Below are 27,553 nucleotides of genomic sequence, written 5' to 3'. Positions count from 1 at the left end.
CAAAGGACTTTGGAATGCTTGTACAAACTTTCTTGACCTTCTAGATCTTTTTATGTCTATGGATGATGTCAGTGTTCACACCAATGACCCGTACTGTACTCTAGTCTCCCAGTTCCTGGACCTCCTCACCCACAAGGATGTCCTCATCTAAGTCACTTCAGCTACCTGCTTTCAGTTATAAAAAGGCAGGGTCTTGAGGATTTGAATGGACATCTGGAGGGTTTGGGATAAGGGACAAATGATGGCCCCATCCTAACCCCCATCCAAAGATCCCATGGCTCCCACCTGGGGTTATCAACAGGCAGGGTACTGAGCAGAGCTGCAGGTCACAAAGTCACCATGCCAACCCTCCTGCCCATCATAAGGGACATCACAGGGAATTCTGCCTCTGTGGGGCAGGGGAAGAGCCACTCAGGTAGTGGGGCCATCACCCCAGAGACAGCCACTTGCCTCTTCCGCCCCAAGGGCAGATACCAGGTGGAGGCTTTCAGAGAAATTTGGGGCAGTGCTGGAGGGGACAAGACCCCAGGGCACGGGGTTTTCGGGGAGACAGTGGATGAGGCAGAGGCCTGTGGTGGTTGGGCATGGCCAGCACTAATCCCACACCTGCTCCAGGAGAGAGTGGGGCCTCGGGCACAGCTAAGAAAATAGGGAGCAGCAGCATCTGTGTCCCAGGCCCTGCACTTTCCCTGTTCCTGCTCCTGCTGCTGCCACCTCCATTGCTGAGCACAGGGAGCTTCCTGCACCGCCTCCCAGCTGGGAGAACTTTCCACCACGGCGCCAGGCACTACAGGAACAAAGTTGATCTGAGAACCTGCGATAGTGGCTTTAACCTCTTCTTCCTCCTGGACGCGTGAGCAGCTCTCCCACCCTGGCCCTGGATGTCCCTCAGGGCACCTCTGACCTCAGGGCATGAAGTGGTTCAAGGAGATCCCAGCCTCTGGGAAAGGAGAGGTGGAGACAGTCTTAACACCTAAGATAAAACCCCTTTTTCCTGATGCAGAAGGAATGCTCCAAGAATTTATTCCCTGAGAATTTTCCTTTTGGAAAGGAAAAAAAAGGCCACTGTACAGTTTTGGGGTGACTCTCAGTCCCTCCTCTGACATGGCCAGGATCTGTGCCCTGCATGCCCCTTAAACAGCTGGATGGGCAGGTGATTGTTAGAAGCCCCTTCTCAGCAATTTTTAGAAGCTCACTGGGTTTCAGATTCTGTCTGTGCAGTTATCTGCTTGTGTTGCTTTTCACTCAAGTAGATTCTATTTTTATTAGGCTCCAGAGAGATTCCCTGTTGGTTCTGTTGGACATTCTCAGAGTGTCACTGCTTAGAAAGTCCTTTGCTTTCCTGCCAAGGCTTTTGCTTCCTTCTTCAACCACTTGGAGACCAAATTCTGGAATGTGTATACTTCCAGAACAGCTAGGTATGACCAGGTGTTATCCTGGGAAGCTGGGCTGTGCATTAAGCACCCTGTGGCCCTCAGAGAAGGAAAGGGGGTAGATCTTCATGCTTGGAGAGACTGGAGTTTTGCCTTGTTTCCATTGCCAACTTGTCTGTTGGGTTGACCCCTTCAGTAGTAATAATAATATGACCATCCATAATGTCATCATTGAAGCACATTTTGATTTCCAAAGCCCTTCCACTGTACTTCCATCACCCTCAAAACCATCCTAGAATGTAGAGTAAGGAAGAATGTAGAGTAAGGAAGAATGTAGAGTAAGGAAGAATGTAGAGTAAGGAAGACATTTTGCATTTTCACTCTCCTGGAGAAGGGACAGCATCTAGAGGTTGGATAAAGTAGCTCCAAAGCTGGTGGGTGATTCCAAAGACCCCCCTCATCTGCCATCCTGTTACAGTGCCCTTCTTCATGGGGCAAAACCCAGCCTAGTAGTGTGGGCAAAACCCAGCCCTGGGTTGCATTGGGAAGGATTCTGGGTATAGGTGTGGCCTGTGAAATAACAGTAATTAAGCAATTTCTACATGCCTGCGAAGGGCTGAACTAAGCCTCCCAAAGCTTAGGGAAGTAGATTCTATTTCTCTATGAGGGTGACAAAACTGAGGCCGAGAGGAATTAGTGATTTGCTCAATGTCAATTGAGTCAGTTCGTTGCAAATCATTAGATAGTGGGGGAATGCTCCCTTTCCTCTCTTCTGAGGAGGGTATGCAGTGAGGGAACAAGAAAGGTGCCAGAGAAATGGCTTCCTGAACAAAGAGGTCCCCACTTCTTGTCCCTTTCATAGCTCTGCTCTTTCCCCCTTCAGCTTTTAAATGCTGGGAGGTGGTACTGTTCTCTCTGATCACAGCTGGCTGTAGCTGTATGTTGATGTGAAGGGTATGGACCCCACTCTGAAGGCTGAGAGGGCAAGGGAGGAAGGGGAGCAATCAAATCCTCTGTACCCTCACTCACACTCTAGGATCAAGGCCCCCCAACCCTTATTCTGACATGTTACCCAGGTAGCCAGAACTGAATCCTGCTGGATGCACTGATGGGAGGAGGAGCTGAGGGGGTCCATGAAAGAGCCCTTAAACACACCTTTCACAGCTCCCAGAGCCATCAGTGAGGGGTCTGGCTAGAACCTGCCTGCAGTTAACCAGGCAAAGATTGTCTGAAACCACAGAAAACTCCTCAGCCCCAGGGAAATAATCTCTGTGTGACCTGGGCACAACTAGTGTGGTTGAAGATGGCTTTATGCATTGCTTTTGAGGGCCAACTTGATGAGAAATTCCTGGAAGGTGAGCACATAGTCCCTCCAGCATTTCTCCCTGCTGTTCTCAGAAGAAGGGGAGTAATGACCACTGAGGATCATTTTTGCCCACACTGGTGAGTGAGGCAGACTGCACTAACCAGTCCTGTCCCCCTGGACAATCTGTTTCACCTCTCTGTGCCTCAGATTCCCCTCTGTGATGGGGATCTTCATACCCAACTCACCAGGTTGTGATGAGAATGAAGGGGAGTTTGTATGCAGTTTGCCCAACATAGCGTCTGATGGAATCATAGAAGATGAGTACAAAATGCTGCTAGGGAAAGCAGAGTCGGTCACACCGGGGCTGGGGACTCCCTGGCACTACAGGGGCCCCTGACCAAGCCCTGACTCCCTGGCTTGACTCTCTTCTGACATGCCCTTTTGGGTGGCAGGATACAGGTCAAATGCCTGTGCTGGTGACACTCCCAAGGTTCTCTGGGGCCTATCATCCATGTGATGAGCAGTCCTGTTCGTTCATTCATTCCCTTAACAATTCATCCACTCACAATGTCTGAGCAACTGCTACACATCAGTCACTATTTGGATGTGCAGGTAAGGCAGCAAACAAAACTGGACAAGGTCCTTGTCCTCCTGGAGTTTCCATGACTAAAGAGGGAATAAATCAAAGAGGAGAGGAAGTAGTGTATTAGATGGGATAAGCACCAGGGGAGAATCAGGGAAGGAAGATGAAAGTACTGAGGGAGGGGCTTTTCTGATGAAGTGGTCAGGGAAGGCAGGGCTGGCAGACTAGAAGGTAGAGGTGAATAAGAGGGTGTGTTTGAGCAGAGAGGGCATACAACTAGATCTTGGTCTGAGAGGATCACAACTGAGGGGCCGAAGGACAGAACCTGCTGGGAGACCACTGCAGGGGTGTCTGGGGATCCAGGGAGATGATGGTGGTGTGGACCTGTGGGGTAGGAGTGGAGGTGCAGAGTGGCTAGATTCTGAATCTATCTTGAGGAATATAGAGAGTTTGGATGGGGGAGCCCAAATGTGGCTGTAGACTGGGAACAAGGGGAAGGAGAAAAAGTAGCTTCATCACTGAGTCTTCCTCTCCACTGTGGGTAAATATTTTCTATTTCACCAATGAGGAAAAAAAAGGTCACTCAGGGCCAGAAATGACCCCCTAAAGCCCTCAGAAGGGAAGACATGGAGCAGGAATTGAAATCCTGGAATGTCTTCCTCCAAAGCCCATGCCAAAGAGTCCAAGGCTGCGTGGGTCCCTGAGGATCGCTGTCTGCAGGAAGGTCTTGAGTGGTTCATTTCCACCTTATTCATTAGATTCATTAAGTTGAATTGGATGAAAATTAGTGAGCTCTACCATTGCCCCAGGGCTGACTCCCTTTGAGGGCCAGGAAACTCCAGGTTAGGGGAATGGCCTGTGTAAAGTCCTGAGTGTGAGACCCTCAGATGATCTCAGAGTGTGAGGAGGGACGGAGGGTAGAGGAGGAGGAAGAAGGAAGGGGCTGGTCAATGGTGGGCCCTTGGGCCTATCTGAGCAGTGTGTGTTATATCTTAAGGGCATCTGTGGGATTCACTGAAAGAACTACTTTTATCAGAAGAGAGATGGATCGGATCTGCGTTCTTGAAAGAACTCCCATATTCCTTGAGGATTAGATAGGAAAAGGGACGGATGGCACATGAGTGGAATTAAAGGGGAAAATTCTAGAAGTTCACAGGAAGCCTGACAGGCTGGGGAAAAACAAGTGGGAAACAAGATCAGGTATGCCAAATGAGAGAAGAGGGAGACAGACTCTCCCAAATCTCCTACATATGTGGCACATTTGGAGTATGAAGGGCTGGTATAGACAAGACAGGCAGTTCTTCGGATCCATCATGCCAACAACATGGGTATGTCACTGTGAGTGCACTGTGGATGACAGGTCTCATAGCTTCTTTTTCTGATGTTAAAAGATAAACTGAGGTACTTTGTAATTTTTAAGAATTAAAGTATGCATGGATTTACATTAAGTCACACCAAACTTAAGTTGTTAGGAACACTACATTGGCAGGATCTAGTGCCAAGATTTATATAGAGAAGATGTAAAAGAAAAACAAAGAAATTATTTTCATATAATAGTTTAAGTAGTTACTTTATTTGGGATAAGCCCAATTAGCAGTTTTTTATTGGTTTTCTTATACAGGCTACCAAGACATTAGGACCACCTAGTCTAATGACTTTTGCCATAGATATTTTGCTACTGTTCATTCATTCACCTTTTTTTTTTTAATTTCAGAAGTTTTGTAGTCTAGAAGTTAAGTTACAGTTTGTTCCACCTCACTGAAGTTGTTCCCTACTCTTGAGAATAGGTCAATTCAGTTAAACAGTTGTATCTCATTTAATGAGGTATTGTTACAGAGGGGCTCCCAAAGTTAGACCTATACCATGTGAACGTTCAGGTATATAAGATGCATTTTAATGAGAACAAAAGAAAAATTAATGGTTAGAGCAGACTACAAACCGGATTCTGAGACCAGAAAGCTGTCAGTTGAGAAGGTGTGCAGACATAGGGCTCTTAAATGTGAGCTTAATGCATCTTGTGTAGTTTGAATGTTCCTGGTGATGTCAATGGGTGTTCAAATGATTGTTCTGAGTGGCCTACCACAAAAATGTTTCCTGTGCATGAGACATTGTGTTGATTTCTATGAAGTTTATATCAAGTTATCCAGCTCAGTTTTGCAGGGCTTTGGGAAAAGAGCAGTTTCTGATTTTGGTGATTCCAAATCAAAAGGGTGGGAGCAAATTGGAAGCATTAATTTAGAGAACTGTATGCAGATATTGAAGGAAAATAGAAGTTAGGATCCATTACATTTTACAGGTAGATAGCAACACCACAAAGACAAGAACAGGTCTAGCTAGAATCTGATCTCCATGAGGGTGTGTTATAGATTTTACTGCTTTTTACAGAAAGACAAAAAACAGTTTTTATTGATACATAATCTTCCTCTTTACCATTATCCCAATTTCTAGCAAAAATAATCTCAGTAAGAATAATTTATTAAATCACTCTAGTCTCATTAAACTGGGCTTAATTATTTCCATAAGTACAGGAAGAATAATGATTTTAAGTATAATCTCAGATATGATATACCAGTTAAAGCTTTGATGATATCTAAGAGGACTTATTGTTTCCATTAGGGTCCACCTCATTTTTCATTCTGGTAATAAGAAATCTTTGATTAGATTTTGTCATTGTTGTTTTCTGTGGTTTTGTGATTAGATTTTTTTAAGCTAAGAAGCCAAACCAATCACTTGCCCAATTTCATCCTGTTAAAAGGAAATCAGACTCTTATTTAGCTTACACAAATACCTATATTGTCATGTAAAATAAGAATACTCAAGGAGCACCTGAGTGGTTCAGTCAGTTGAGCATCCAACTCTTGGTTTTGGCTAAGGTCATGATCTCAGAGTCTTGAGATCGAGCCCCACCTGGCTCTGCACAGAGTCTGCTTTGGATTCTCTCCCTCTCCACCTCTACCCTTCCCCTCATTCTCTTTCAGAATAATAAATAAATAGATTATCTTTTAAAAAAAGAATACTTAAAATTTTCTGAAGAATAGAAGGATCAGATAGAGAGTAAAAGATATTTTATTTTCAGTAAAAAGTTTGTTTACTAAATTTCTATAAATTATAAGTAGATTAAAAGAAAGGATAAAGATGACTCCTTAAATCTGGAGATGGAGGAACAGAAAAACCAGCAATGTTTAAAAAAAAGAACATAGGGGCACCTGGGTGGCTCAGTGGGTTAAAGCCTCTGCCTTCGGCTCAGGTCATGATCTCAGGGTCCGCGGATCAAGTCCCGCATCGGGCTCCCTGCTCAGCGGCGGAAGCCTGCTTCCTCCTCTCTCTCTCTCTGCCTGCCTGCTTGTGATCTCTCTCTGTCAAATAAATACATTTTAAAAAATCTCAAAAAAATAAAATAAAATAGGATCATAAATTCATAATAATCCTCATGAGTTCTTCTAGTACTATGTAATTGATTCTTGATTAATGTTTAATCTTCTGTTAGAAATTATATGAATCCATCAGTTTCTCCATTAGTGTTCAGAAAATTCTTCCCCACTTCAGTGATATCACCTTAAAGTTATCTGAAACTTGTACCTGGAGAGTTCCCCAGTTCACTGATATCACCTTTAAGTTATCTGAAACTTGTACCTGGAAAGTTACTAGAAAAGGTCCTTTCCATAAATCTCTTTGAAAAGAAACTACTTCTGCAAAACCAGTAGTGTAAAGCAGTAACTGTCTATAAATGTCAAAAGACTTAAAAGCTTAAAAGCTGGAATATTAAAGATCTGATGAGGGTTCATTACAGTGCAATTGACAAGAAATTTCACTTTTTCTTTGACATACTTCTTAAGACCATAATTAGAATTATGACAGATAACATATTACCAAGACATTGATTTCTTGGAATTCCATACAATTTCTAGAACTTACCTTAATAACATAGATCCATACGAGTATAACCTAAAAAAAGTTTAACATATCTTATTTGAGAATGCTTCCCTTGTAATTCAACATGTCAAACTAGCAAAATTAGTTTAATATGTCTGTTTTATAAGGAGAGCAAAAAATATTTTGAGATGTTCCAGGGACCCTCTTAAATATCCCCAAGTCATCCTGAGGTTAAAAAGACATCATTTTGAAATTGGTAAAGAGAAGTTTATAAAAAAAAAAAAAAGAAATCAGATAGCGCAAGGGAGGAAGCAAGATGGTGGAAGAGTAAGGGACCTCATTTTCATCAGTCCCTTGAATTTAGCTAGATAACTATGAAATCATTCTGAACACCCATGAATTCACCCTCAGATGTAGGAAAAGATTATCCAAAACCCTGAAAGTAGAAAAGTGACCACTTTTTCCAAGGTAGGAGATACAGAGAAGTGAATCTGAGGAAAGATAGCAGAAGATAAATGGAGTGGGGAGGGAGCCTCTGTGAGCTGGCTACCAGAAAGTGATATAGCTTCAGAGGGCGAAATCAGAATCCTTAGAAATCTGCTCCAGTGAGAGACATCCCTGTCTGAGTGGTGCTCAGGGGGTTAAATGAGAAGATTTCTAGGTGGGACAATGTGGTCTCAGGATCCCCGGAGTCACAGAATTAACAGGGACTCCTGAGCTGGTCAAGTTCCAAAGCAGTGGAAAGGGGAAACTTGTTCTGGTCAGTGAGCCCAGGAGGGGGCTCTCAGCTCAATTTGCCATAAATTGTAAGCCAGGCCAATTGGGTGGACACTCTCTTGCCTGTGGACCCTGCAGAGGACTAGAAACACAGAGACCATTCACCATCCCCTGGGAGGGGCAGAATGGGTGCACACAGGATTCAGCCACTGCTCTCAGCACCACGGCCCTACAGAGAGCATTAACACAGGACCCTACAACTTCCCCCTGGAGGACTGCTGTGGGCATGCACCACCAGAGTCTGCAGAGTTTGGCACACAAAAAAGTAAAGAGCCTTGATTCCAGAGAGTTTACTAAGGAGAAGGAACTGCGTCTTTCGGTTCTAGGGCTGGAGAACAGGTGTAGCCATTTTTGTTTTGATCCTCTAAAGAAGCACATAAAGTCTTAAGGGAATAAATGACACACAAAAGACACACAAAGGACTAGCTTACACTGTCAGACACCTGGCAAGGGGCGGGGCTACTCCACCCAGGAAAGACACCTGAGAAGCAGCACAGCAGGCTCCCCCCCACCAGAAGACCAACTGGAAGAAGAGGAGCAGAGCAAGTTTACAGACCCCACAAGACTTTAAAAATCCAGTGCCAGAGGAAAATAGTATATAGAATTTGAGGCCTTTTTCTCATGATTCATTTATCTTTCAGTTTAAAACTTTTCATTTCTTTTTTCCCTTTTCAACTAGTTTCTTACCAACTCTTTGTTTTTTAAATCTTTTTTTGACTTTCTTTTTTAACTTTTTTTAACTTTCATTTTTTGCATTTACATTTTATAGATCTATTCTTCATTTTTGGCTTCCTTTCACTCTATTCAATTTTATTCACTCATTTTGGTTTCTGATTTTATTCAGTCATTTTGACTTCCTTTCACTCTATTCAATTTTATTTTGTGTGTGTGTGTGTGTATTATATATATATATATATATATGTATATATATATATATACATATATATATATATATATATAAAGTTTTGCTTTCTTTACAATTTTGGGATTTAGTGTCTTCTAACACATAGAGCAAAATATACTCAGGAACAGGTGGATCACCCTGTTTTGTCCACCTAGTGAGATTATATTCTCTCTTCCCCTCCCCCCCTTTTTTCTTTTTTCTTTCATTTATTCTTTTGCTCTTCCGTTTTGGTTTCTGACCTCTTGGGATTTTCCCAGTGTGTAGTTTGCTTGAGTCATGGTTGATATTTTTTATTGTTCATTCGTATATCCATTCTTCTCTGGGCAAATTGACTAGAAGTAGGAATTCACAACAAAAGAAAGAAGTAATACTCTGCCACAGATCTAACTGATATGGATATAAGTAAAATGTCAGACCTGGAATTCAAGATAACAATTATAAAGTTACTAATTGGACTGGAAAAAAAGGGCAAAAGACACTAAAGAATCTGTTACTGCAGAAAGGAGATTTATTTTTAGTTTTTTATTTTTTCAGCATAACAGTATTCATTATTTTTGCACCACACCCAGTGCTCCATGCAATCCGTGCCCTGTACAATACCCACCACCTGGTGCCCCCAACCTCCCACCCCCCACCCCTTCAAAATTCTCAGATCGTTTTTCAGAGTCCATAGTCTCTCATGGTTCACCTCCCCTTCCAATTTCCCTCAACTCCAGAAAGGAGATTTAATTAGCCCCAAATTAAAAATTTTCTAACTGAAATGCAGTCTAAATTGGATGCTCTAACAGCTAGGATCAATGAGGCAAAAGAGAGAGTCAGTGACACAGAAGAAAAATTGATGGAAAGGAAGGAAGCTGAGGTAAAGAGAAAACAACTAATAGGCATGAAGAGAGGATTTTTTTTAAATTTAATTTTATTTTTTTCAATGTTCCAAAATTCATTGTTTATGCACCACACCCAGTGCTCCAGAAATCAGTGATGCTACAAAACGTACCAACATCAGAATTATTGGAATCACTGAGGATGAAGATGGGGGGGGCAGCAGAAGGTGTATTTGACCAAGTCATAGCTTAGAACTTTCCTAATGTGGGGAAGGAAACAGGCATTCGTGTACAAGAGGTAGAAAGGACCTCTCCCCAAATTAATAAAAAATAGATCACTCTGACATATAATAGTGAAGCTTCCAAATTTCAGAAACAAAGAAAAAATACTGAAAGAAGCTCAAGAAAAGAGGTTCCTAACCTACAGAAGTAGGAACATTAGACCTGCATCAGACCTATCCACAGAGACATGGTAGGCCAGAAAGGGCTGGCATGATATATATTCAGGGTACTTAATGAGAAAAACATGCAGCCAAGAATACTTTATCCAGCAAGGATATCATTCAGAATGGAAGGAGAAATAAAGAGCTTCCAGGATAAACAGAAACTGAACAATATGTGGCCACCAAACCAGCCCTGCAAGAAATATAAAAGAGAGACCCTGTAAGCAAGGAGAGAGCCAAAGAGTAACATAAACCACAAAGGAACAGACAATTTACAGAAACAGGGACTTTACAGGTAATACAATATCACTAAATTCATATCTTTCAATAGTTACTCTGAATATAAATGGGCTAAATACCCCAGTCAAAAGACACAGGATATCAGATTGTTCCCCTGAAATAAATAATACATTGTTAATTTTAAAAAAGAATGAATGGGTCAACCAGGAAATTAAAGAAGAATTTTAAAAGTTCATAGATACTAATAAAAATGAAAACACAACTGTTCAAAATGTTTGGGATACAGGAAAGGGGGTTCTAAGATGGAAGTACATTGCAATACATGCCTCTCTCAAAAATTGGAAAAATCTCAAATATAAAAGCTAACCTTACACCTAAAGGAGCTGGAGAAAACACAGCAAATAAAGCCTAAACCAAGCAGAAGAAGAGGAATAATTAAGATTAAGAAATAATTAAGGTTAAGATTCAAGCAGAAGTGAATGAAATAGAAACCAGAACAGTAGAACAGATCAATGAAACCAGAGGCTGGTTCTTTGAAAGAATTAATAAGATCAATAAACCCCTAGCCAGACTTATCAAAAAGAAAAGATAAAGGACCCAAATTAGTAAAATCATGAATGTAAAAGGAGAGATCACAACCAAGACCAATGAAATATGGTCAATTTTAAGAACATATTATAAGCAACTATATGCCAACAAATTGGGCAATTTGAAAGAAATGGATGCATTCCTGGAAACTTATAAACTACCAAAACTGAAACAGGAAGAAACAGAAGATCTGGACAGATCCCATAACCAACAGGAAAATTAAAGGAGTAATCAAAACTTCCCAAAAAACAAGAGTCCAGGGCCTTCTGGCTTCCCAGGGGAATTCTACCAAGTATTTAAAGAAGAAATAATACCAATTCTACTTAAGCTCTTTTTTTTTAATTTTTTATTTCTTTTCAGCGTAACAGTATTCATTGTTTTTGCACCACACCCAGTGCTCCATGCAATCCGTGCCCTCTCTAATACCCACCACCTGGTTCCCCCAACCTCCCACCCCCAACCCCTTCAAAACCCTCAGATTGTTTTTCAGAGTCCATAGTTTCTCATGGTTCACCTCCCCTCCCAATTTTGAAGCTCTTTTTTAAAAAATGGAAATGGAAGGAGAAGGTCCAAACTTCTTTAGGAGGCCAGCCTCACCTTGATCCCAAAGCCAGACAAAGACACCAACAAAAAAGAATTACAGACCAATATACCTGATGAACATGGATGTCAAAATACCCATACTGACTAATAGGATCCAACAGTACATTAAAAAGATTATTCACCACAACCAAGTGGAATTTATTCCTGGACTGCAAGGGTGGTTCAACACTTGAAAATCAATCAACATGGCACATCACATTAATAAAAGTAAGGACGAGAATCATACGATCCTCTCAATTAATGCAGAAAAAGCATTTGACAAAATACAAATCCTTTCCCTTTTTTTATTGTGTTATGTTAGTCATCATAAAATACCTTATTAGTTTTTAATGCAGTGTTCCAAGATTCATTGCTTACATACAACACCCAGTACTCCATGCAATATTTGCCCTCCTTAATACCCACAACATCCTTTCTTGATTAAAACTCTTCACAGTGTAAGGACAGAGGGATCTTACCTCAGTATCATAAAAACCACCTACAAAAAGCCCACAGTATCATTCCCAATGGAGAAAAACTGAGAGTTTTTCCCTAAGGTCAGGAACAGGACAAGTATGCTCACTCTCACCATTATTGTTCAACGTATTACTAGAAGTCCTAACCTCAGCAAAAAGAAATAAAAGGCATTCAAATTGGCAAAGAAGAAGTAAAACTCTCAGTCTTTGCAGATGACATGATACTTTATATGGAAAACCCAAAAGACTCCACCCCAAAATTACTACAACTCATACGGCAATTCAGTAATGTGGCAGGATACAAAATCAATGCACAGAAATCAGTTGCTTTTCTCTACACTAACAATGTGACTGTAGAAAGAGAAATTAGGGAATCAATTCCCTTTACAATGGCACCAAAACCCATAAGATACCTATGAATAAACCTAAGCAAAGAAGTAAAGGATCTATACTCTAGGAATTAAAAAACACTCATGAAAGAAGTTGAAGAAGACACAAATGGAAAAATATTCCATGCTAATGGATTGGAAGAATAAATATTGTGAAAATGTCTATGCTACCCAGAGCAGTGTGCACATTCGATGCAATCCCTATCAAAATACCATCAACTTTTTTCACAGAGCTGGAACAAATAATCCTAAAATTTGTATGGAACCAGAAAAGACCCTAAATAGCCAGGGGAATGTTGGAAAAAAGAAAGCCAATGCTGGTGGCATCACAAAGCCTGACTTCAAGCTATATTTCAAAGCTGTGATCATCAAGACAGCATGGTACTGGATCAAAAACAGACACATAGATCAATGGCACAGAATAGAAAACCCAAAAATAGACCCTTGACAGCATGGTCAACTAATCTTTGACAAAGCAGGAAAGAATATCCCATGAAAAACAACAATCTCTTTAATAAATGGTGTTGGGAAAATTGGACAACCACATGCAGAAGAATGAAACGGGACCACTTCCTTATACCACACACAAAAATAGACTCAAAATGGTTAACTTATTTCACTTAGCACAATACCCTCCAGTTCCATCTACATTGATATAAATTGTAAGTATCCATCATTTCTGATGGTAGAGTCATATTCATATATATATATATATATATATATATATATATATATATATGTCACATCTTCTTTATCCATTCATCTGTTGAAGGACATCTGGCTCTTTCCACAATTGGGCTATTGTGGACGTTGCTGCTATGAACATCGGAGTGCAGGTTCCTCTTAATTTCACCACATCTATATCTTTGTAGTAAATACCTAGTAGAGCAATTACTGGGTCATAGAGTAGTTCTATTTTTAACTTCCTGTGGAACCTCCAGAGTGTTTCCAGAGTGGCTATACCAGCTTTAAATCTGATGCCTTGACTTCCTCAAGGATGGATTCTGTGAATTTATTTAGTTCTTTGAATGAACAATGTTCTTCTATTTCTTTGTACATTCTGTGATTTTGGTTGTTGTTGGAAGTTTGATTTGGATTATTACAATGTAGTAACTGTAGAAATAAGATTTTCTAAAAAAAAAAATTCTCACTGGTCTCAGGGGTGTTTTGCTCCTTCTACATGTGTAGAAGTTCGTTTGTTTTGAGATTTTTCCAAATTACATTTTCAAAGAATGAATCTTGTGTGGGGACACTGGAGTTTGTTTCTTTGGCTAATTTTCAGCTTATATTTTGACAGCGATTCCTTTGAATGCCGGCAGTTTGAAACAAATATAAAAACACCATAACATTAAAAAAAAAAAAAGACCCCACGAGAAACAGAGAAGAGAACCTCTTCCACTTCCAGTTAGGCAGATGTTATTTACTGGGCTTTCCTTTACCACTTAACTAGACTTGTTCTGAACCTAGGGATCAACCAAAGGTGAAAGTTTATTTATTTGTTTTAAAGATTTTATGTATTTATTGGACAGACAGAGATCACAAGTAGGCAGAGAAGCAGGCAGAGAGAGAGAGGAGGAAGCAGGCTCCCTGCTTGAGCAGAGAGCCTGATGTGGGGCTCAATCCCAGGACCCTGGGATCATGACCTGAGCTGAAGGCAGAGGCTTTACCCCACTGAACCACCCAGGTGCCCCCAAAGGTGAAAGTTTAAAGTGTTCACAGAATATGCTTCTGGCTGAGCATATGCGTAGCTTTCTAAATTTATCTGTGTCCACAACTACCTTTGCAAATCCTAAATTAACCCCCACAGCAAGTTTAGAGAAAAGATGTACACAATAATTTATAAGTGAGGTCCACACTGCTCCCTCTGGTTCAAGAAGTTGGAACTGGACCACATATCAGGACTCAAACTGCCACCGGACTAGAAAAAGAATGGGGGAAGGGTGATTAAAAATGTTTACTATTGAACCATAGTAAAGTGACAGTACAAAGCCCCTGAGGAGGGAAGGGATCTGAGAGGTGTTGCCACTGGAGTTTTTAAGTCTAAGGGTTTTTGGTTTTTTTTAAGATTTTATTTATTTATTTGACAGACAGAGATCACAAGTAGGCTGAGAGGCAGGCAGAGAGAGAGAGGAGGAAGCAGGCTCCCCGCCGAGCAGAGAGCCCGATGTGGGGCTCGATCCCAGGACCCCGGGATCATGACCCGAGCTGAAGGCAGAGGCTTTAACCCACTGAGCCACCCAGGTGCCCCTTAAGTCTAAGGGTTTTTATGAGCTTGTTGGTGGGCTGTTTTAATCTGATTAACCCTCCCTGCACCTGTCATTCAATCAGGTTTTTGTCATCTATCACACGGGAAAGGGTGGAGGGCTCCTTCCTGGGTGGTGTAAAATCCTCTAAAGGGTGATTTCCTCTTAGGATGGGGGCCACTTGTGCCTGCCTGCCTTTCTTCCAACTATCCTCCATCAGTGTCATCCCAGTCTGCCAAGTAGAACAGGGAGAGCATGAGCTTTACAACTAGATCTGGATTCAGATCTATGCTACCCATGGAAATTGTGCCAAATTCTTTGAACTATGAGAGCCTCAGTTTTCTTGACTGTAAAATGGAAATAATTCTGATATCACAAGCCTTCTCTGGAATTGGAAATCTTTAATGTAAAATGCCTCATATATACATGAATGATAATCCTGACATACTTAGGATCATCTATCCTTGTTTCCCTCACCATCTAGTGACAATTTTAGAAGTAGCTTAGAGGAGGCAGAAGGAATGGTGGAGTGGAGAAAGGATGCTTTTGGATGTGTGGGACACATGTAAAAACATGTAAACATGACATTTGGAATGTAAATGAACATAGGGATCATTGGAAGAAAAGGAAGAGCCTCCTTGTGGGTTTCTCTGATTCTGACATATGTTCTCTGACTCTGGCATATGTTCTCTGACATAGGACATGTAAAAGGCAAGAACCATCACAGATCCAGGGAAAGAGTCCAGGCACCAGCACCAGTCTGTTTCACTCTAACCATCCATAGAACCCTGACAAAAACACTTAGTCAATAAACCTCCAGAAACTGGAATTGTGCAGACCTACAGAGATATGACATTACAAAGAATCTTGAACCCTGGGCAGCTAAGGCACAATAAAGTGCTTCCCACCTAGGCAGAAGGGGCCATCATGAGGCATCAACCTTCTTTACCCTCCTACTCTCCATCCAGGGATTAATGTGGGAGCCAACCGGAACCAAGAAACTGAAAGTAGGGACAGAAGGGACCTGTAGCTTTCCCTTCTGGTTGTAGCATGATGACACCAGAACAGTACTGTCCTGGGCCTATTCCAGTCCCTCCCCCGCAGTGGGGCTAGAAAAGTCCTCCTGTGTCCAGAGTGGCTCAGCTTTGCAGGCTGATAGGAAAGAGGGAAATAAAATAGTCCTAGTAGCACATCCTCTGTGCTGAGGTCAGGGCTTCTACCAATGTGTTGGTAAGTGGGAACGAGGGGCAATAGAACAACATATCAGAATCAGTGGGAACTTTTCTATCCTCCTTCCTTCCTTGCCTAACAGCCTCATCTAACATGACCAACCATCTGGGTTTGTATCCAAAGTCCCTCATCCTCAAGCATGGGTCTATGTGGTCATCCTCCCCACCACTTCCACTGATGATAGTCACCACCAAGGTAACCCACTAAGGTGTTTGGCAGACATCAGTTATGTGGGCTGGAGATGAGCTTGCCAAAGGGACTGTGGGAGGTAGGGAGGCAGAAATGCTGCCTAGCTGATGGAGGCACATAATCCCTCTGATCAATGTTGTTTTGTCTTTCAGGTCAGAAACTGCAAAAGAATACTGGGAAGAATCACAGAGACTTGTGGAGGAAATGCTGAAGAGGTTCACAAAGTAGGCTTGTGTTTCCCTCTGCCAGGCAGAGTACACAGCTCTTTAGCTCAGTAGGCATGAGCATCCCTCCAGTCAGGAGCACAGAGCCCAGGGCAGCATCTTGAAACAGGAAAGGACAGATCAGTCATTCCATTGGTTCATGGCAGCTTTGACTGGCTCCTGCCTGAGAGTCAGGCCATATTGTTGGGGATACAGTCTGACCTTGAGGACCTAACAGATTAGGAAACAAGCAAAACAGTAGCAGTAAATAAACACTTGCTTAAATAATGCCAGGGGCCAAAAGAAAAGGCAAATGACTTACAGCAACTTTAAGGAAAAATTAAGAATTCACAGAAAAAGTTCAAGGATGGCTTCCCAGGGGATGTGAAATTTGATCTATTTTTTTAAAGATGGGGAAAAACAGGGTAATGGGAACCATCAGGGAGATTTCTTACGGAGTAAGAGGTCTGTTTGGGTGCAGGATAGGGTTATAAGGAGGGGAGGGCTGAGAGATAAAGCCAGATGGGTCAGCATGGAGCCAAAACACAGTGACTCATGCCAGGCCATGGGGCTTACATTTTCTGCTGTGAGCTATAGGAAGCCACAGATAATTCTTGTTTAAGGGTGTGAAAATAGCAAAGTTGTGCTCTAGGAAAAAGAAATAATAATAAGAAAGTCTGATAATAGTGGTAAATGAGTTGGGAGAAGAACCAAGAGCAGTTTAGCTAAGGAATAATGAGAGTCAGCAGACCAGAAAACAGTGACCAAGGAGAGGAAATGAAGGGATGTACATGCATGGTTACCAAAAGAGAGAATAACTTTTTTAGGAGAGAGAGAGGTGGGGAAGGAGTTCCAAAGTATGTTGCAGTAGAGGAGAGGCTATTTGGAAGGCCCTCTTGCAAGAGTGTGAAGGTGTCTATTTCCTTGAGTAGCACTGTGCATATGCCTCTGTGTGTGTGTGTGTCTTTTGGAGAGAGTGTAAGGGTGATTCAGGATGCCATTCTCACACATTCTTCCAGGAAGGCTGCCCATTTCACAGGCCTCAGAATTTCTTTGCTAAAGTTACAAGAAGTTCTGAGGTTTGGAAAGCAGGGCCCAAAACAGAATCGTTGAGGTGGGGACAGGGAAACTCTCATGCATTCCCTCCCTGATTGCCACTGGTTTCATCTGAAACTGTGTTGATGGCTTCTCACAAGCATGTCCTTCCTCCCTAGCCCAACCGTGAGGATCGGCATAGTCACCTACAATTCACAGGGTGAGACCCAATTGCCACTCACCATACACAGGCAAGTGCCACGTCGACCCCCAAGGCAGGCCTTAGTGGGTGAGACCCCAGAAAGATCAAGGGAGCTGAAAGGTTCCCTGAGACCACAGTGGGAATCCCAATGGTATGTGCATAGGCGGGCCTGAGATTCCTTCATTGTGCATCCTAACCCCCAAGCTCTGACTCCTCTCTTTCCTCTGACCCCTGGCTGCTCTGAAAATGGCCAGCCCTGTACTGGTAGACTGTCCCTGTCCCTCTAAGCCCTGTGATCACATGTCTGAGTTCTTCTCTCTATGCCCTTCCCTGTTCTTAGAAGTGGCTGTCAGTGGGACTCCCTGGACGGGGTAGGACGGATGTGTGGCTTACTTTTGAGCAGTACCAATGATGGGTACTTGCTCTTGTGTGTCACTTTCTGCCCTGGGCCAGTGGGGCAGGGAGAGACAAAGTCAGTAGTGGGGGGAAGGGATGGGATGGGCAGCATCAAAGTATCGATGGGTATCAATGAAGCAGATCTTGGTCCCTTAGTAGGTCTGGGACAGGGGAACCAATGAGTGGAGTCCTGAGCACCAAGCTGGGATAGAATGATTGAGATGGGTCATGGTGGGCTAAGCAGTTTTCTCAAAAACCTGGAGATAGGAAGTATGGAGCTTCTGAGTGGCTGAAAGGTTAAGATTCTCATGGACATAAATGACTGAATCCCAATTTAGAGAGAGAGAAGGACCAAAGAGAGGTTGAGCACCCTTAGGACAGAATGGACCCAGGATTTATGACATAGACACACCATTCAGTACCATGGAGAGAAACCAGGTGTGCACAGTGGTGATGTCAGTGCATGCAGACAGCACTCTCATGTCTGACTCCAGGAAAAGCAATGAGTGGGATGGCTGCTCCAAGCATTAGTGGAAGCACAGATTTGTGCATATGTGTGGTTATGGGTTTAGGACAGAGAGATCTGAGTGGATATGAGCTGAGTGGAAGGAAGCAAGTCCATCAGGGGTGACGCTGGCAGGTGGCAGAAAGACGCAAGGCTGCTGGGCAGGGGGCTCTGGTGGAAAAGCTGTCACTGGGGAGGGGAAGGCTTCTGCCTTCTCTAAGGTGGGAGTCTCAGGGCCCAGATGTGAGAAGCTGTGTGGAGGCTTAGGGAGGGCCTCCTGGTCCTCTCTGGACAGGAAACATAATGACATCTGCCACAAACGAGGTTTCAGGAATGGCAGTGTATCCAGGGGAGTGGAAAAGATGGGAAATGAGATGGGACAAGATGTGCAGCTGGGAAGAGAGCTCACACTCAGATCAGGGTCCTAAGGCTGTCAGCCCCTGAGAAACCCAGAGAATCTTGAGTGGAGTTAGGCTCCACCTGAGACTGGGCCTTCCCAAATGTGCTGCACTGCCTAGAAGTTGAGGAAGCCTATGGCTGAGAGCCCAGGCTCTCAGAGAATGCCAGGGAGAAACCCCTGGCATTCAGAGAAAATCCCAGAGGGGACAATGTTACCTGATACAATTGTGACTCTGGAGGTTCTGCAGAGAATGTGGGACCAAGGCTAGGACCTTGCTTGGTGCCTTCTGAGCCCTTCCTGCTAGGATCGAGTAGGCTGAGGAGACATAGTCCAAGAGGGGTTTCGTCTGGATGTTGGAGAAGCCAGATGGCACAGAAGCTAGAAAGACCCAGAGGTGTTGCCCAGGAGGGTGACAACAGGAGAGAGATGGAGAGGCTCCAAGGAGTTGAGACAGGTATTAAGGAGGAAGAGAGACTGCTAGAGGCAGACTGAAGAGGACTGATGTCCCTCCCATGGACAGAGCTGGGAGTAGGGCCAGAGGGGCAGCACTCCCTGGGGGGAGCCTATTGGGCTAGACACTGGGAAGAGGTGAGAGTTCCCCCATACTTGGGATACTGTCACAAAATACGAATCTTCCAGTGTATGATGAGAGAGGAGGGGAGAGTGCTTCCACTGAACAGACAGTGCCTGGTGTAGTTTCCACTGGCCCCAGTTCCCAGGCCTTACCTCCTGGGCTGGGCTGGGCTGGGCTGAGTGGGGCTGGACCTGGGGCTCTCAGGTCTCCCCCATAGCAACACCTGCACTCTCCACAATGAAAAGCCTTCTTGGGTCCACATTCTCCTAGACTGGCTGTGCCAACCTAGCTCATCATATGGGATTGGCCTGAACCTAAACACCCAGACCCTCATGTATCCCAGTCTCACCCATGAGTTCTGCCTTCACAGCAGCTGTCTGGCCACAGAACTGTGGCAGCCAAGGGATCACTCCTCAGGGCCACTTCCCCAGGAAGCGGCCTTTTCCAGGAGCACATGAACTCAGGAGCCCTAGTGTGCTCATGAAGCAGCTTGCTACTTCCTTTAGCACCAGTCCAGAAGGGAAAGAAGCTTAGGGGGACCAGGTCAACCTCAGGGGTCTGTGGCAGGGAAGTATGGGACAAAGCAGGAGCATCAATCAGCAGGATAACTTTTCCAAACTCAGCCTTACCTGTTGGAGGATAGTGTGCCTTCCTGAGGGAACTGGTAACTTCTAGCATCCCTGCCCATCACATTGTGAGTGGGATTCACAGTGACACCTCCATGGGTGTGCCCCACATTCACCCTGGGCCCTTGGGGGTCCCCCAGGTCTGTGTGCCTGAGACAGTGACGAGTGCAGAGAAAGCCAGGCCATACCCATGGGACTAGCAAAGCAGCATCTCCCACCCTATGCTCACCCGATGGGAGACAGCAGAGGCCTGAACATGGCCTGTCAATATCAAGGACAGGGGGCTGAAGGTCATGACTCAGCTAATTGACTTGTGTCCTTTCCTAGCCAGACATGTACACACGGCACAGTGGCTCCAGGATGGCTTGGGGCTGCCTTTAATATCAAGACCAAGTTACACTTCAACACTTTTTCTGATTTTTTCAGAAAGAAATTTGAAGAAGCTCTTAACAATCTTAAGACAGTACAACTTTCAGGAGAAAACCTATTGGAGACAGGATTTGTAAAGGTACTAACTGTAGAGTTCTGAGGACCTCTGCTTTATGGAGATCTTAGAGTATTCCTGGGTCCTCCCACTGCCCTCCCCCAATACTCCTTCATTTCCTTGCAGGTAAATGAGGACCTTCGAAAAGAGCATCTCCTAAGTAAGCTGCCTGGTGACTTCACTGTGGGCAGGTGTGGGGACAGAGCAGGCCCGGGCTTCAGGGAGGTCTGGTGCAGACCCTTAGTATCACTGACTCTTGGAACAAGGTGTTGTCCTCTCTGGGCCGTGGGTATCCTCCTCTGTGTAGCGAGGATGAAAACCATCCCTAGTAATGTACTCAGAGTAACATGGGGCCATACGTGTACCTTATAGGTTCTTGGTAACTGAGAGGTGCTTGAAGTATACTTGGGCTGCCTGAACAAGAAAACAGAAAAGCTAGGGGACCGAGAGCAGACAAGATTCCATTTTCAGAAAAAAGCACTGGATTTCCCCCTTGCTATCCACACTTTGTCTCCACCACATTTCTGGCCCTGGTTCCTTTCCCTTCAGTTTCTTCCCTCTGGCTAATGTCATCCTGTGACTGTGTCCCCAACACTGGAAAAGGCTGTCCTCTGCCCAGAACCATCTTCATCTAGACTATAGGGTCGCAGCCCTTGCCGGGAAGGAAGCGTAGGCCTGGTGGGGAAGGGCACTGAGCTGGCCATGGGGTCCACAGCCTGAGAGTCTCCACCTTGTCTTCTGGACCCCTGGGTGTACAGATAGAGCAGGAATTTCTGAGGGCACTGCCCGGAGCCAGAGCCAGGCTCTCCACTGCCCTGCGGGACATCTGGTACAGTCGAGTCTGGCTGTCCGTCCCTTTGCTCAACTGAAAGGCTGATGCTTGTGCAGTGAGGTAGCTGGAGTTACCTTTCAGAGCAAGGGTCGTACGTCTGGTCATAGTGACAGTTCAGTAGGGAGGGCCAGAGCGAGGCTCAGCGCTGTCATCTATCATGTAGGTCCTGGCTAAGGCCCTTCTCCCTCCAGGGCTGGGCTGCTAGCCCTCCAGACGTCGCTGATGGTGGGTGCTCGGGTCGGGGGCCTCTCCTCCAAAGGAGGAAGTGTGGGGAGCAGCACTGCGCTCCAGCAGCCAGTGGAGAGTCACCATGGGGCCTCTACTGACCAGGCCGCTCCCTGCCCCTCTGCAGACCCGCGTAAGAGCAGCCTGATTATAGCGGTGACCACCGCGCCCCTGAAACCGTCATCAATACCGATGATCAAGGCCCAAGTGAGTCCCGCCCGTCGGTATTAGCATTTTGCCGCACGTTTCAAGTATCTTATACTCAAAGTCTTATTTGTCTTAGGCTGAGGAGGCCTGGAGGATGAAGGGCTCACTTTACTTCATGACTTACAACGATTATAACAGAGAGCAGGTAATTACAAGCAGGTAAGCAGGTGCCACCTGGGAGCCTAGATGGAGAGAGCTTTCATAGGTGGCTTTCCCAGGGTCACATGAGGATGGACCTCTAACCCACCCCTAGTGTCTGGACAGCAGACAGCCACTGCAGAAACGAATGACAATTGTTGTGTTAAACCTACACGCCCAGGTACACGTGTAAGGGCTTTCCCTTCCTGAAGGGTGGGCTGCTGGCCCTCGGAGTCTATAAGCAAAAGACTGTCTCCTGGAATGGGGACTTCTGTGTCTTCAACTGCTTGTGAACACCTCATAGTTACTACTCCCTGCGAGTCCATGACACTTCTTCTTCCTTGTAGCTAGTAGACATTACAGGAAGAGAATCCCAGGTGTATGCAACAAAGGGGCTCAAGAAATTGGATCTCGCTTATCAATCGGTGAGTGTGCATTAAATGTGAGAAGGGGACAAGGAGGCTTCTCACCACGCTACCACAATCCACTGTCCCTGACCTGCTACTCCTTTCTCTTTTCCAGCTTGTGGCCAATACCTGTATGAAAATGAATGCAGTCGGCGTTTACTTTGTCTGTTTGTTTGGTAAGAGATGCGGTCACTGTTATAGTGTGGGGAGTGTGTGCATGTAAGTGTACATGTGCGACTGTGCTCATGGGCTCAAATGTGTGGGAGTCTGTGTTCATCTGAGTGTTACTGTGACTGAGTGTGTGTTTGGTGTTAGTGTGACTTATGTGAGTGTCTGGTCTTTGCATGTGAATAAATCCCAGGGCCACAGCACCTAGAAAAGCTGTCAGGGATGAGCACAGACTCGCTGTGGCTCAGGTGACATCTCCTACGCAGGGCCCTGAAGGCACTGAGCAGGCCCCTTCCCAAACCCGAGCCTGGCCTGGGAGTGTGAGGTCCCTAGCCTCCATCAAGGCCAGCCAGGTCTTCCCTCAGCTCTAAGGCTGGGGAGAGGGGTGACATTGGGCTTCCTGCAAGCCCCTCTGTCCACTTTCCAGGGTCTAGTCCACCCTGGAAAGGTGGACTTTGAGGCCTCATTCCCAGGAGTCTGCCCCTTGCCCCTTCCCTGATTCACCGGCCCCTCTGGATTCCCACAACCCTTTGTCTGTCCCTCTCATTAGTCACTTGTCACTTTGTATGTGCCGTGACTTTGGCTTGGCTGTGTCATGGTTTATTTTTGCCATTCAGTTCTTTGATATTTTCCTAGACTCTGAAAGAAATTTCCAAGCTTACAGCAAAGTGGAAACACCAGTACAAGGAACAGCCCCATCTCCACTACCTGGATTTTGCAGTTCATATTTAATATCTGACCATATCTCATTATAATGTTATCTATCTAGTCCACTTGCTCCCTCTCTCCATGAATCCATTCTTAATTTTTGTTGCATTTTAAAGTAAATTACAGGTATAAGTCTACTTCACCAAACCCTTTCATCTACGTATCTTACACAGGGGGCTAATATTTACTAAGAGTTATTTTTCTGAAATATGACAAAAGTGTACCATTTCATGATTTCTGACAAAAGTACAAAATGCATGTGTGACTCCAACCCCCATGAAAACACAGACCATTACGGTGGCTTCCAGAAAATCCACGCTGAACCCTTGTTCAGCAAATCTTGCTCCTGCCAGCTGAAGGCTGTTAATGTTCTGATTTTCCTCGCATAGGCTAGTTTGCTCTGTAAAAAACATCTCCTTAATGGACTCAGGCACTAGGAACACTGTGTTTGGTTGAGGCACTAGGCACGGTGGTTTGGAGATTCAGCCTTCCTCTGTGTTTGCTGGGTATATTTGAGGCTTTCTTGCCCACTGAAGCCGGATGTTGCTGGCACCTTGTCACTCTTTTTCCCATATGTGATGGGACCCAGAGTGAGTGTCTGCAAAGAACAGACAGGGCAATCTATGGGGACACATAGTAGGACCCAGGGCAGAGGAGGGCTTTCTGCTCAGATTCAGTGGGCAGGTCCTGAAGGGTGGCAGGTAGAAGCTTTGTGTGGAGTATGTGCAGGTTCAGCTGGGCAGGAGGAGCCTGAAGACGGAATGCAAGACCAGCTACACAGTGCAGGGTCATGCCTGCAGCCAGTCCACTTAGTGACCCTCCCTCCACCCCACTATGATCAAGTTCCCATGTGTCCCATCCATCTCTCTCCCACAGATAACTCCACCAGATGGCTGATCATGTGTCTGTACACAGCTATCTAAATATGCTTTTCAGGGATGTTTTTACATGAATGGGGTCATGCAGGACCTTCAGGGTGGCGAGGACACTCACTGTGTGCAGAGAGCAGGATGGGCTGTGTGGAGCAGGAGCCCCCAGAGGGGGAAGGCAAGACCCACGGTGCAAGGCAGAGACACCTTTGCCACCAGCATGGGCAGCTGCTATTCATCTACCATGGTCCTTTCCATCTCATCCTCCAGAGATAACTACCACAGACAGTTCATCGCATGTCTATACAGAGCTATCTAAATATGCTTTCCGAGGATGTTTTTACATGAATGGGGTCATGCAGTATGTAACATTCCCCAACCATCAGCACATACTCCATTCTACAGATGGAGGAAATTTCTTTCAGTAGTCTCCCTGGTCAATATTCTGGTTGTTCCTAACATGTGGCTGCAGCAGGCTGTGAACAACGTGAGGCTCACTCTTTGTGGGCATGGGTCAGGATTCCCTGGGTCAATCCCACAAGTAGGACTGCAGCATGAAGAGGACACACAGGATAAACATTGGTCAGTAGAGTCGGATTTCTCCCAAAGAGCCTGTGCCAAGCAGCAGGGGGTGTTCCCAGAGCCCGACCCTCCCCAGGGCGGTCACTTCTACTCGTGTGCCCTTGTCAGTCTCATGGTCAGTGGATTGCCCTTCCTCACTGCTGGTTTCCTCCTGGCCTTCTTGGGGAGCTACCCTCCCGCCTTCTTGGGAGCTCTTTTCTCTGGAGCCCTGGAAGGCCCACTGTACAACTTCTTCTCCAGAAAGAAAATTCTCCATCCAGAAGGACCAGTCTCCCCTTCCAGGGGATCCAGGTCCTCATACCACCCAACCGCTGCAATGCAGTGGCCCCCTGTGTAGGAAATGCAGCTCCCACAAGCTGATGTTAGTCTGTCCTTGGATTCATTTTCTTCTTGTGGTGGTTGGAATTGGGTAGGGGGTGTTGGAGCAGAAGGAGCAGGTAATTGCTTTCCTCAGAAGGAGTTCCTGGGAATGGGGTTTTGGGGGAACCTGCTATAACTAGCAGATCAGAGGGAAAGTAGCTCTTAGCCCTGTCTCATACAGACCATTGGATTTTGCCTTTGCAGATACCTATGATGTGGGATTTGAGAGACATGTCCCAGATCCAAGCAACATAGAGAACTTTGTTTGCGAATATACTTTGGATGGCGAGGCTCTCCCCAGTAAGTAATCCCCTTGGTTCCTCAAAGTGACAAATTCCCCACCTCAGGCTGCCTTCTCCTCAGCCACCCAGGTCTTCAAAGTCCTTGCTGACCATGCACTGTGGACATTATGAGAACAGAACTGTTCTAAGCCTCTTGAGTGCCAACTCCCAGGGTGCCATTAGGAAAAAGAAAAAAACACACAAACAAAGACAAGGAGAGGCCCTCTTCCTTCCTCAGGCTTTGCTACCTTACTAAATGGCACCCCCATCCACCCAGGCATTGTGGCCAAACCCTGCCAATCAACTCTGCTTCCTCTTTGCTTTCACTCCAACAGTCCACTATTGCCTCAATGTCCAACACGTACCCGGATCTGGCCAGCCCCTGGTCAGATTCATCATCTTAGAATAAGACGCAAACCCCTTCCCAGGGCTCACAGTGCCCTGCCCACCTCTCCTCACTCACTTCTCTCCACAATAAGCTCAACTAGTTATGCCCCAGGCCCTTGGCACATGCTGTTCACAGAAGCCAGACACTCTTTCCTTGGATCTTTCCCTGGCTTTCCCCTCACCTGGTTTCAGCTCTAGGATCCTCTCCTCAAAGAGACTTTATTTGGGATGGAAATTTTCAACAGTAAAGAAAAGTAACAAAAATTGTAGAATGAACTTGACACAACTTCACCTACTTTCAATAATTATCAACGCTGGACCATCTGGTTTTATTGACGCCTTCACTATGGACTACTTTGAAGCAAATCCCAGCCATCACATCAGTGAAGTCACTGAAGAATACAGATTTTTGTTTCTGTAAAAGGAAATGGTATCTCTTAAGGACAGGACAGGTCCCCCCATTCCTAAGTTGTGTCTTTTCCTTTCCACTCTCTGTCCTCCCCTTGCTTCTTGTCTCAGCACTTTTCACTGTCTGCATTTATTTTGTTCCTTGTTAGTTATTTCAATGTCTGTCTCCCTCCAGTCCCTCAAATGTAAAGCCCTTGGGAACTGGGACTCAGCCAGCCTTTTCCATCCAACCAGAGCATTCTAGAGAACCTGGTGCACAGTAGGGGCTCAGAGGAAGACAGAGAAGAGAAGCTGGTGTCTTTCAAAGTGTTAACTCTGCTTGCCAGGGGCTAGCAGAAAGGAAGAGATGGATGAATGGACATGGCATTAACATTATTCTTGTGATTTTCTTTTAGATAGAAGAGCAGATGCTGTAACGCCACGCAGTATAATTTGCCCTGGATTCGTATTTGAGGAGGAAGATCAGTAAGTGCCCCAGGTCAGGGGCCAGATGGACATTTTTCCACCATGAGATGTACAGAATGTGGGATGCCAAGCTACAGGCAGCACATGTCTAATTCAGGGAGGGCTCCAGGCATGCTCAGGACCTACTCTTGGTGGTGGTCCCCAGAGGTATTCAAGGATTCCCCCATCCCTGGCTCTGCTGAGGAAGGTAGGATTCAGGAGATGATGTACTCTGTGGTGGTACCTTTGCTCCAGACAGCCATTCAAAGCTAAGTCAACGTACTCTGTAAATAGTCAAGATGGTGACACCAAGCAGCCCTCCCTGGAAACTTAGCCCATGGCCATGAGGGTATCACACCCGATGTAAGACTCCTCATGCTTGGTCAGTCATCACTGCAAAACTGACCTTGTAGTATGCTATATGCTCACTGATGGACCCAGTGCCTGATGGTCAAAGTCACTGCAATAAACAAAACTAATGACTATGGCTGACTCAAGTGCAAGAAGTATACTAGCCATACTAGTGATCACCATCTGCTTTTCTATGCTTTAGGGAGCTCATCGTGAGATACAGCATGGATGCTGGAATCACATTCCAAGGCAACATGGTTTTCCGCGGCACCAACTGTGTGAGTGCTAATGTAGGGTGGCAGCCTCCCTCCTGGGCTGTCCAGAACCACTGCACAGAAGGAGCAGACACCAGGGAAGCAGAAAGGGCAAGAATGTCCCAGGCAGTCTCAAGAGGTGGCTCCTGCAAACACGAAGCTAGGGCAGCGTCTCACAGCCAGCTTGGGGCCCTCAGCCCGTCATCAGCAAGCCGTTCCCCCATACAGCCCTCTGAGGTGCCCTGAGAGCAGGTTCACAGGAGTTCCTGCAATGCAGCCACCTGTTCCGGCCTTGTAGAAACTCTGCTCTCTGTGAACCAACTGTCATTGGAGGCACATGAAAGGTGACAGTCAGAGCCCTGAGCAGACTCTAGAAATGGTGCTGAGCCTCTGACACCTGCCTCCCTCCTTGCCACCTCCCCTGGCCCAGCTGTTTTGGGGGGAGCTCAGGCTTCCATCCTGCATTCCAGCCAGGCAGCTGAGAGAGCCT

The 27,553-nt window shown here is 45.3% G+C and overlaps 1 protein-coding gene across 5 annotated transcripts in view; it reads left to right on the top strand.

Moving 5' to 3' along the window:
• Window positions 1–408: 408 nt before the first annotated feature.
• LOC125084826 (anthrax toxin receptor-like) overlaps window positions 409–27,553 on the top strand; it is a 36,471-nt gene continuing 9,326 nt past the window's right edge. For 3 of the 5 annotated variants that reach the window (XM_047702671.1, XM_047702675.1, XM_047702674.1), the window contains exons 1-12: window positions 409–853; window positions 16,170–16,241; window positions 17,435–17,506; window positions 20,385–20,466; window positions 20,569–20,602; window positions 21,627–21,706; window positions 21,783–21,851; window positions 22,192–22,269; window positions 22,367–22,427; window positions 25,143–25,238; window positions 26,410–26,479; window positions 27,012–27,087. In XM_047702671.1, coding sequence (XP_047558627.1) covers window positions 585–853; window positions 16,170–16,241; window positions 17,435–17,506; window positions 20,385–20,466; window positions 20,569–20,602; window positions 21,627–21,706; window positions 21,783–21,851; window positions 22,192–22,269; window positions 22,367–22,427; window positions 25,143–25,238; window positions 26,410–26,479; window positions 27,012–27,087 — 1,059 coding nt within the window. In that variant the 5' untranslated portion in view covers window positions 409–584. Of the gene's footprint in view, window positions 854–2,779; window positions 2,817–15,799; window positions 15,829–16,169; window positions 16,242–17,434; window positions 17,507–20,384; window positions 20,467–20,568; window positions 20,603–21,626; window positions 21,707–21,782; window positions 21,852–22,191; window positions 22,270–22,366; window positions 22,428–25,142; window positions 25,239–26,409; window positions 26,480–27,011; window positions 27,088–27,553 lie in introns of those variants that run through there. The other 2 variants (XM_047702672.1, XM_047702673.1) reach the window with 2 other exon arrangements.

This window comes from Lutra lutra, chromosome 14, assembly GCF_902655055.1.
Source record: "Lutra lutra chromosome 14, mLutLut1.2, whole genome shotgun sequence".
In the NCBI taxonomy this organism is placed as follows: Eukaryota; Metazoa; Chordata; class Mammalia; order Carnivora; family Mustelidae; genus Lutra; species Lutra lutra.
The sequence above is the reverse complement of the archived record's forward strand: the minus strand, read 5'-3'. Positions and strand labels throughout refer to the sequence as shown.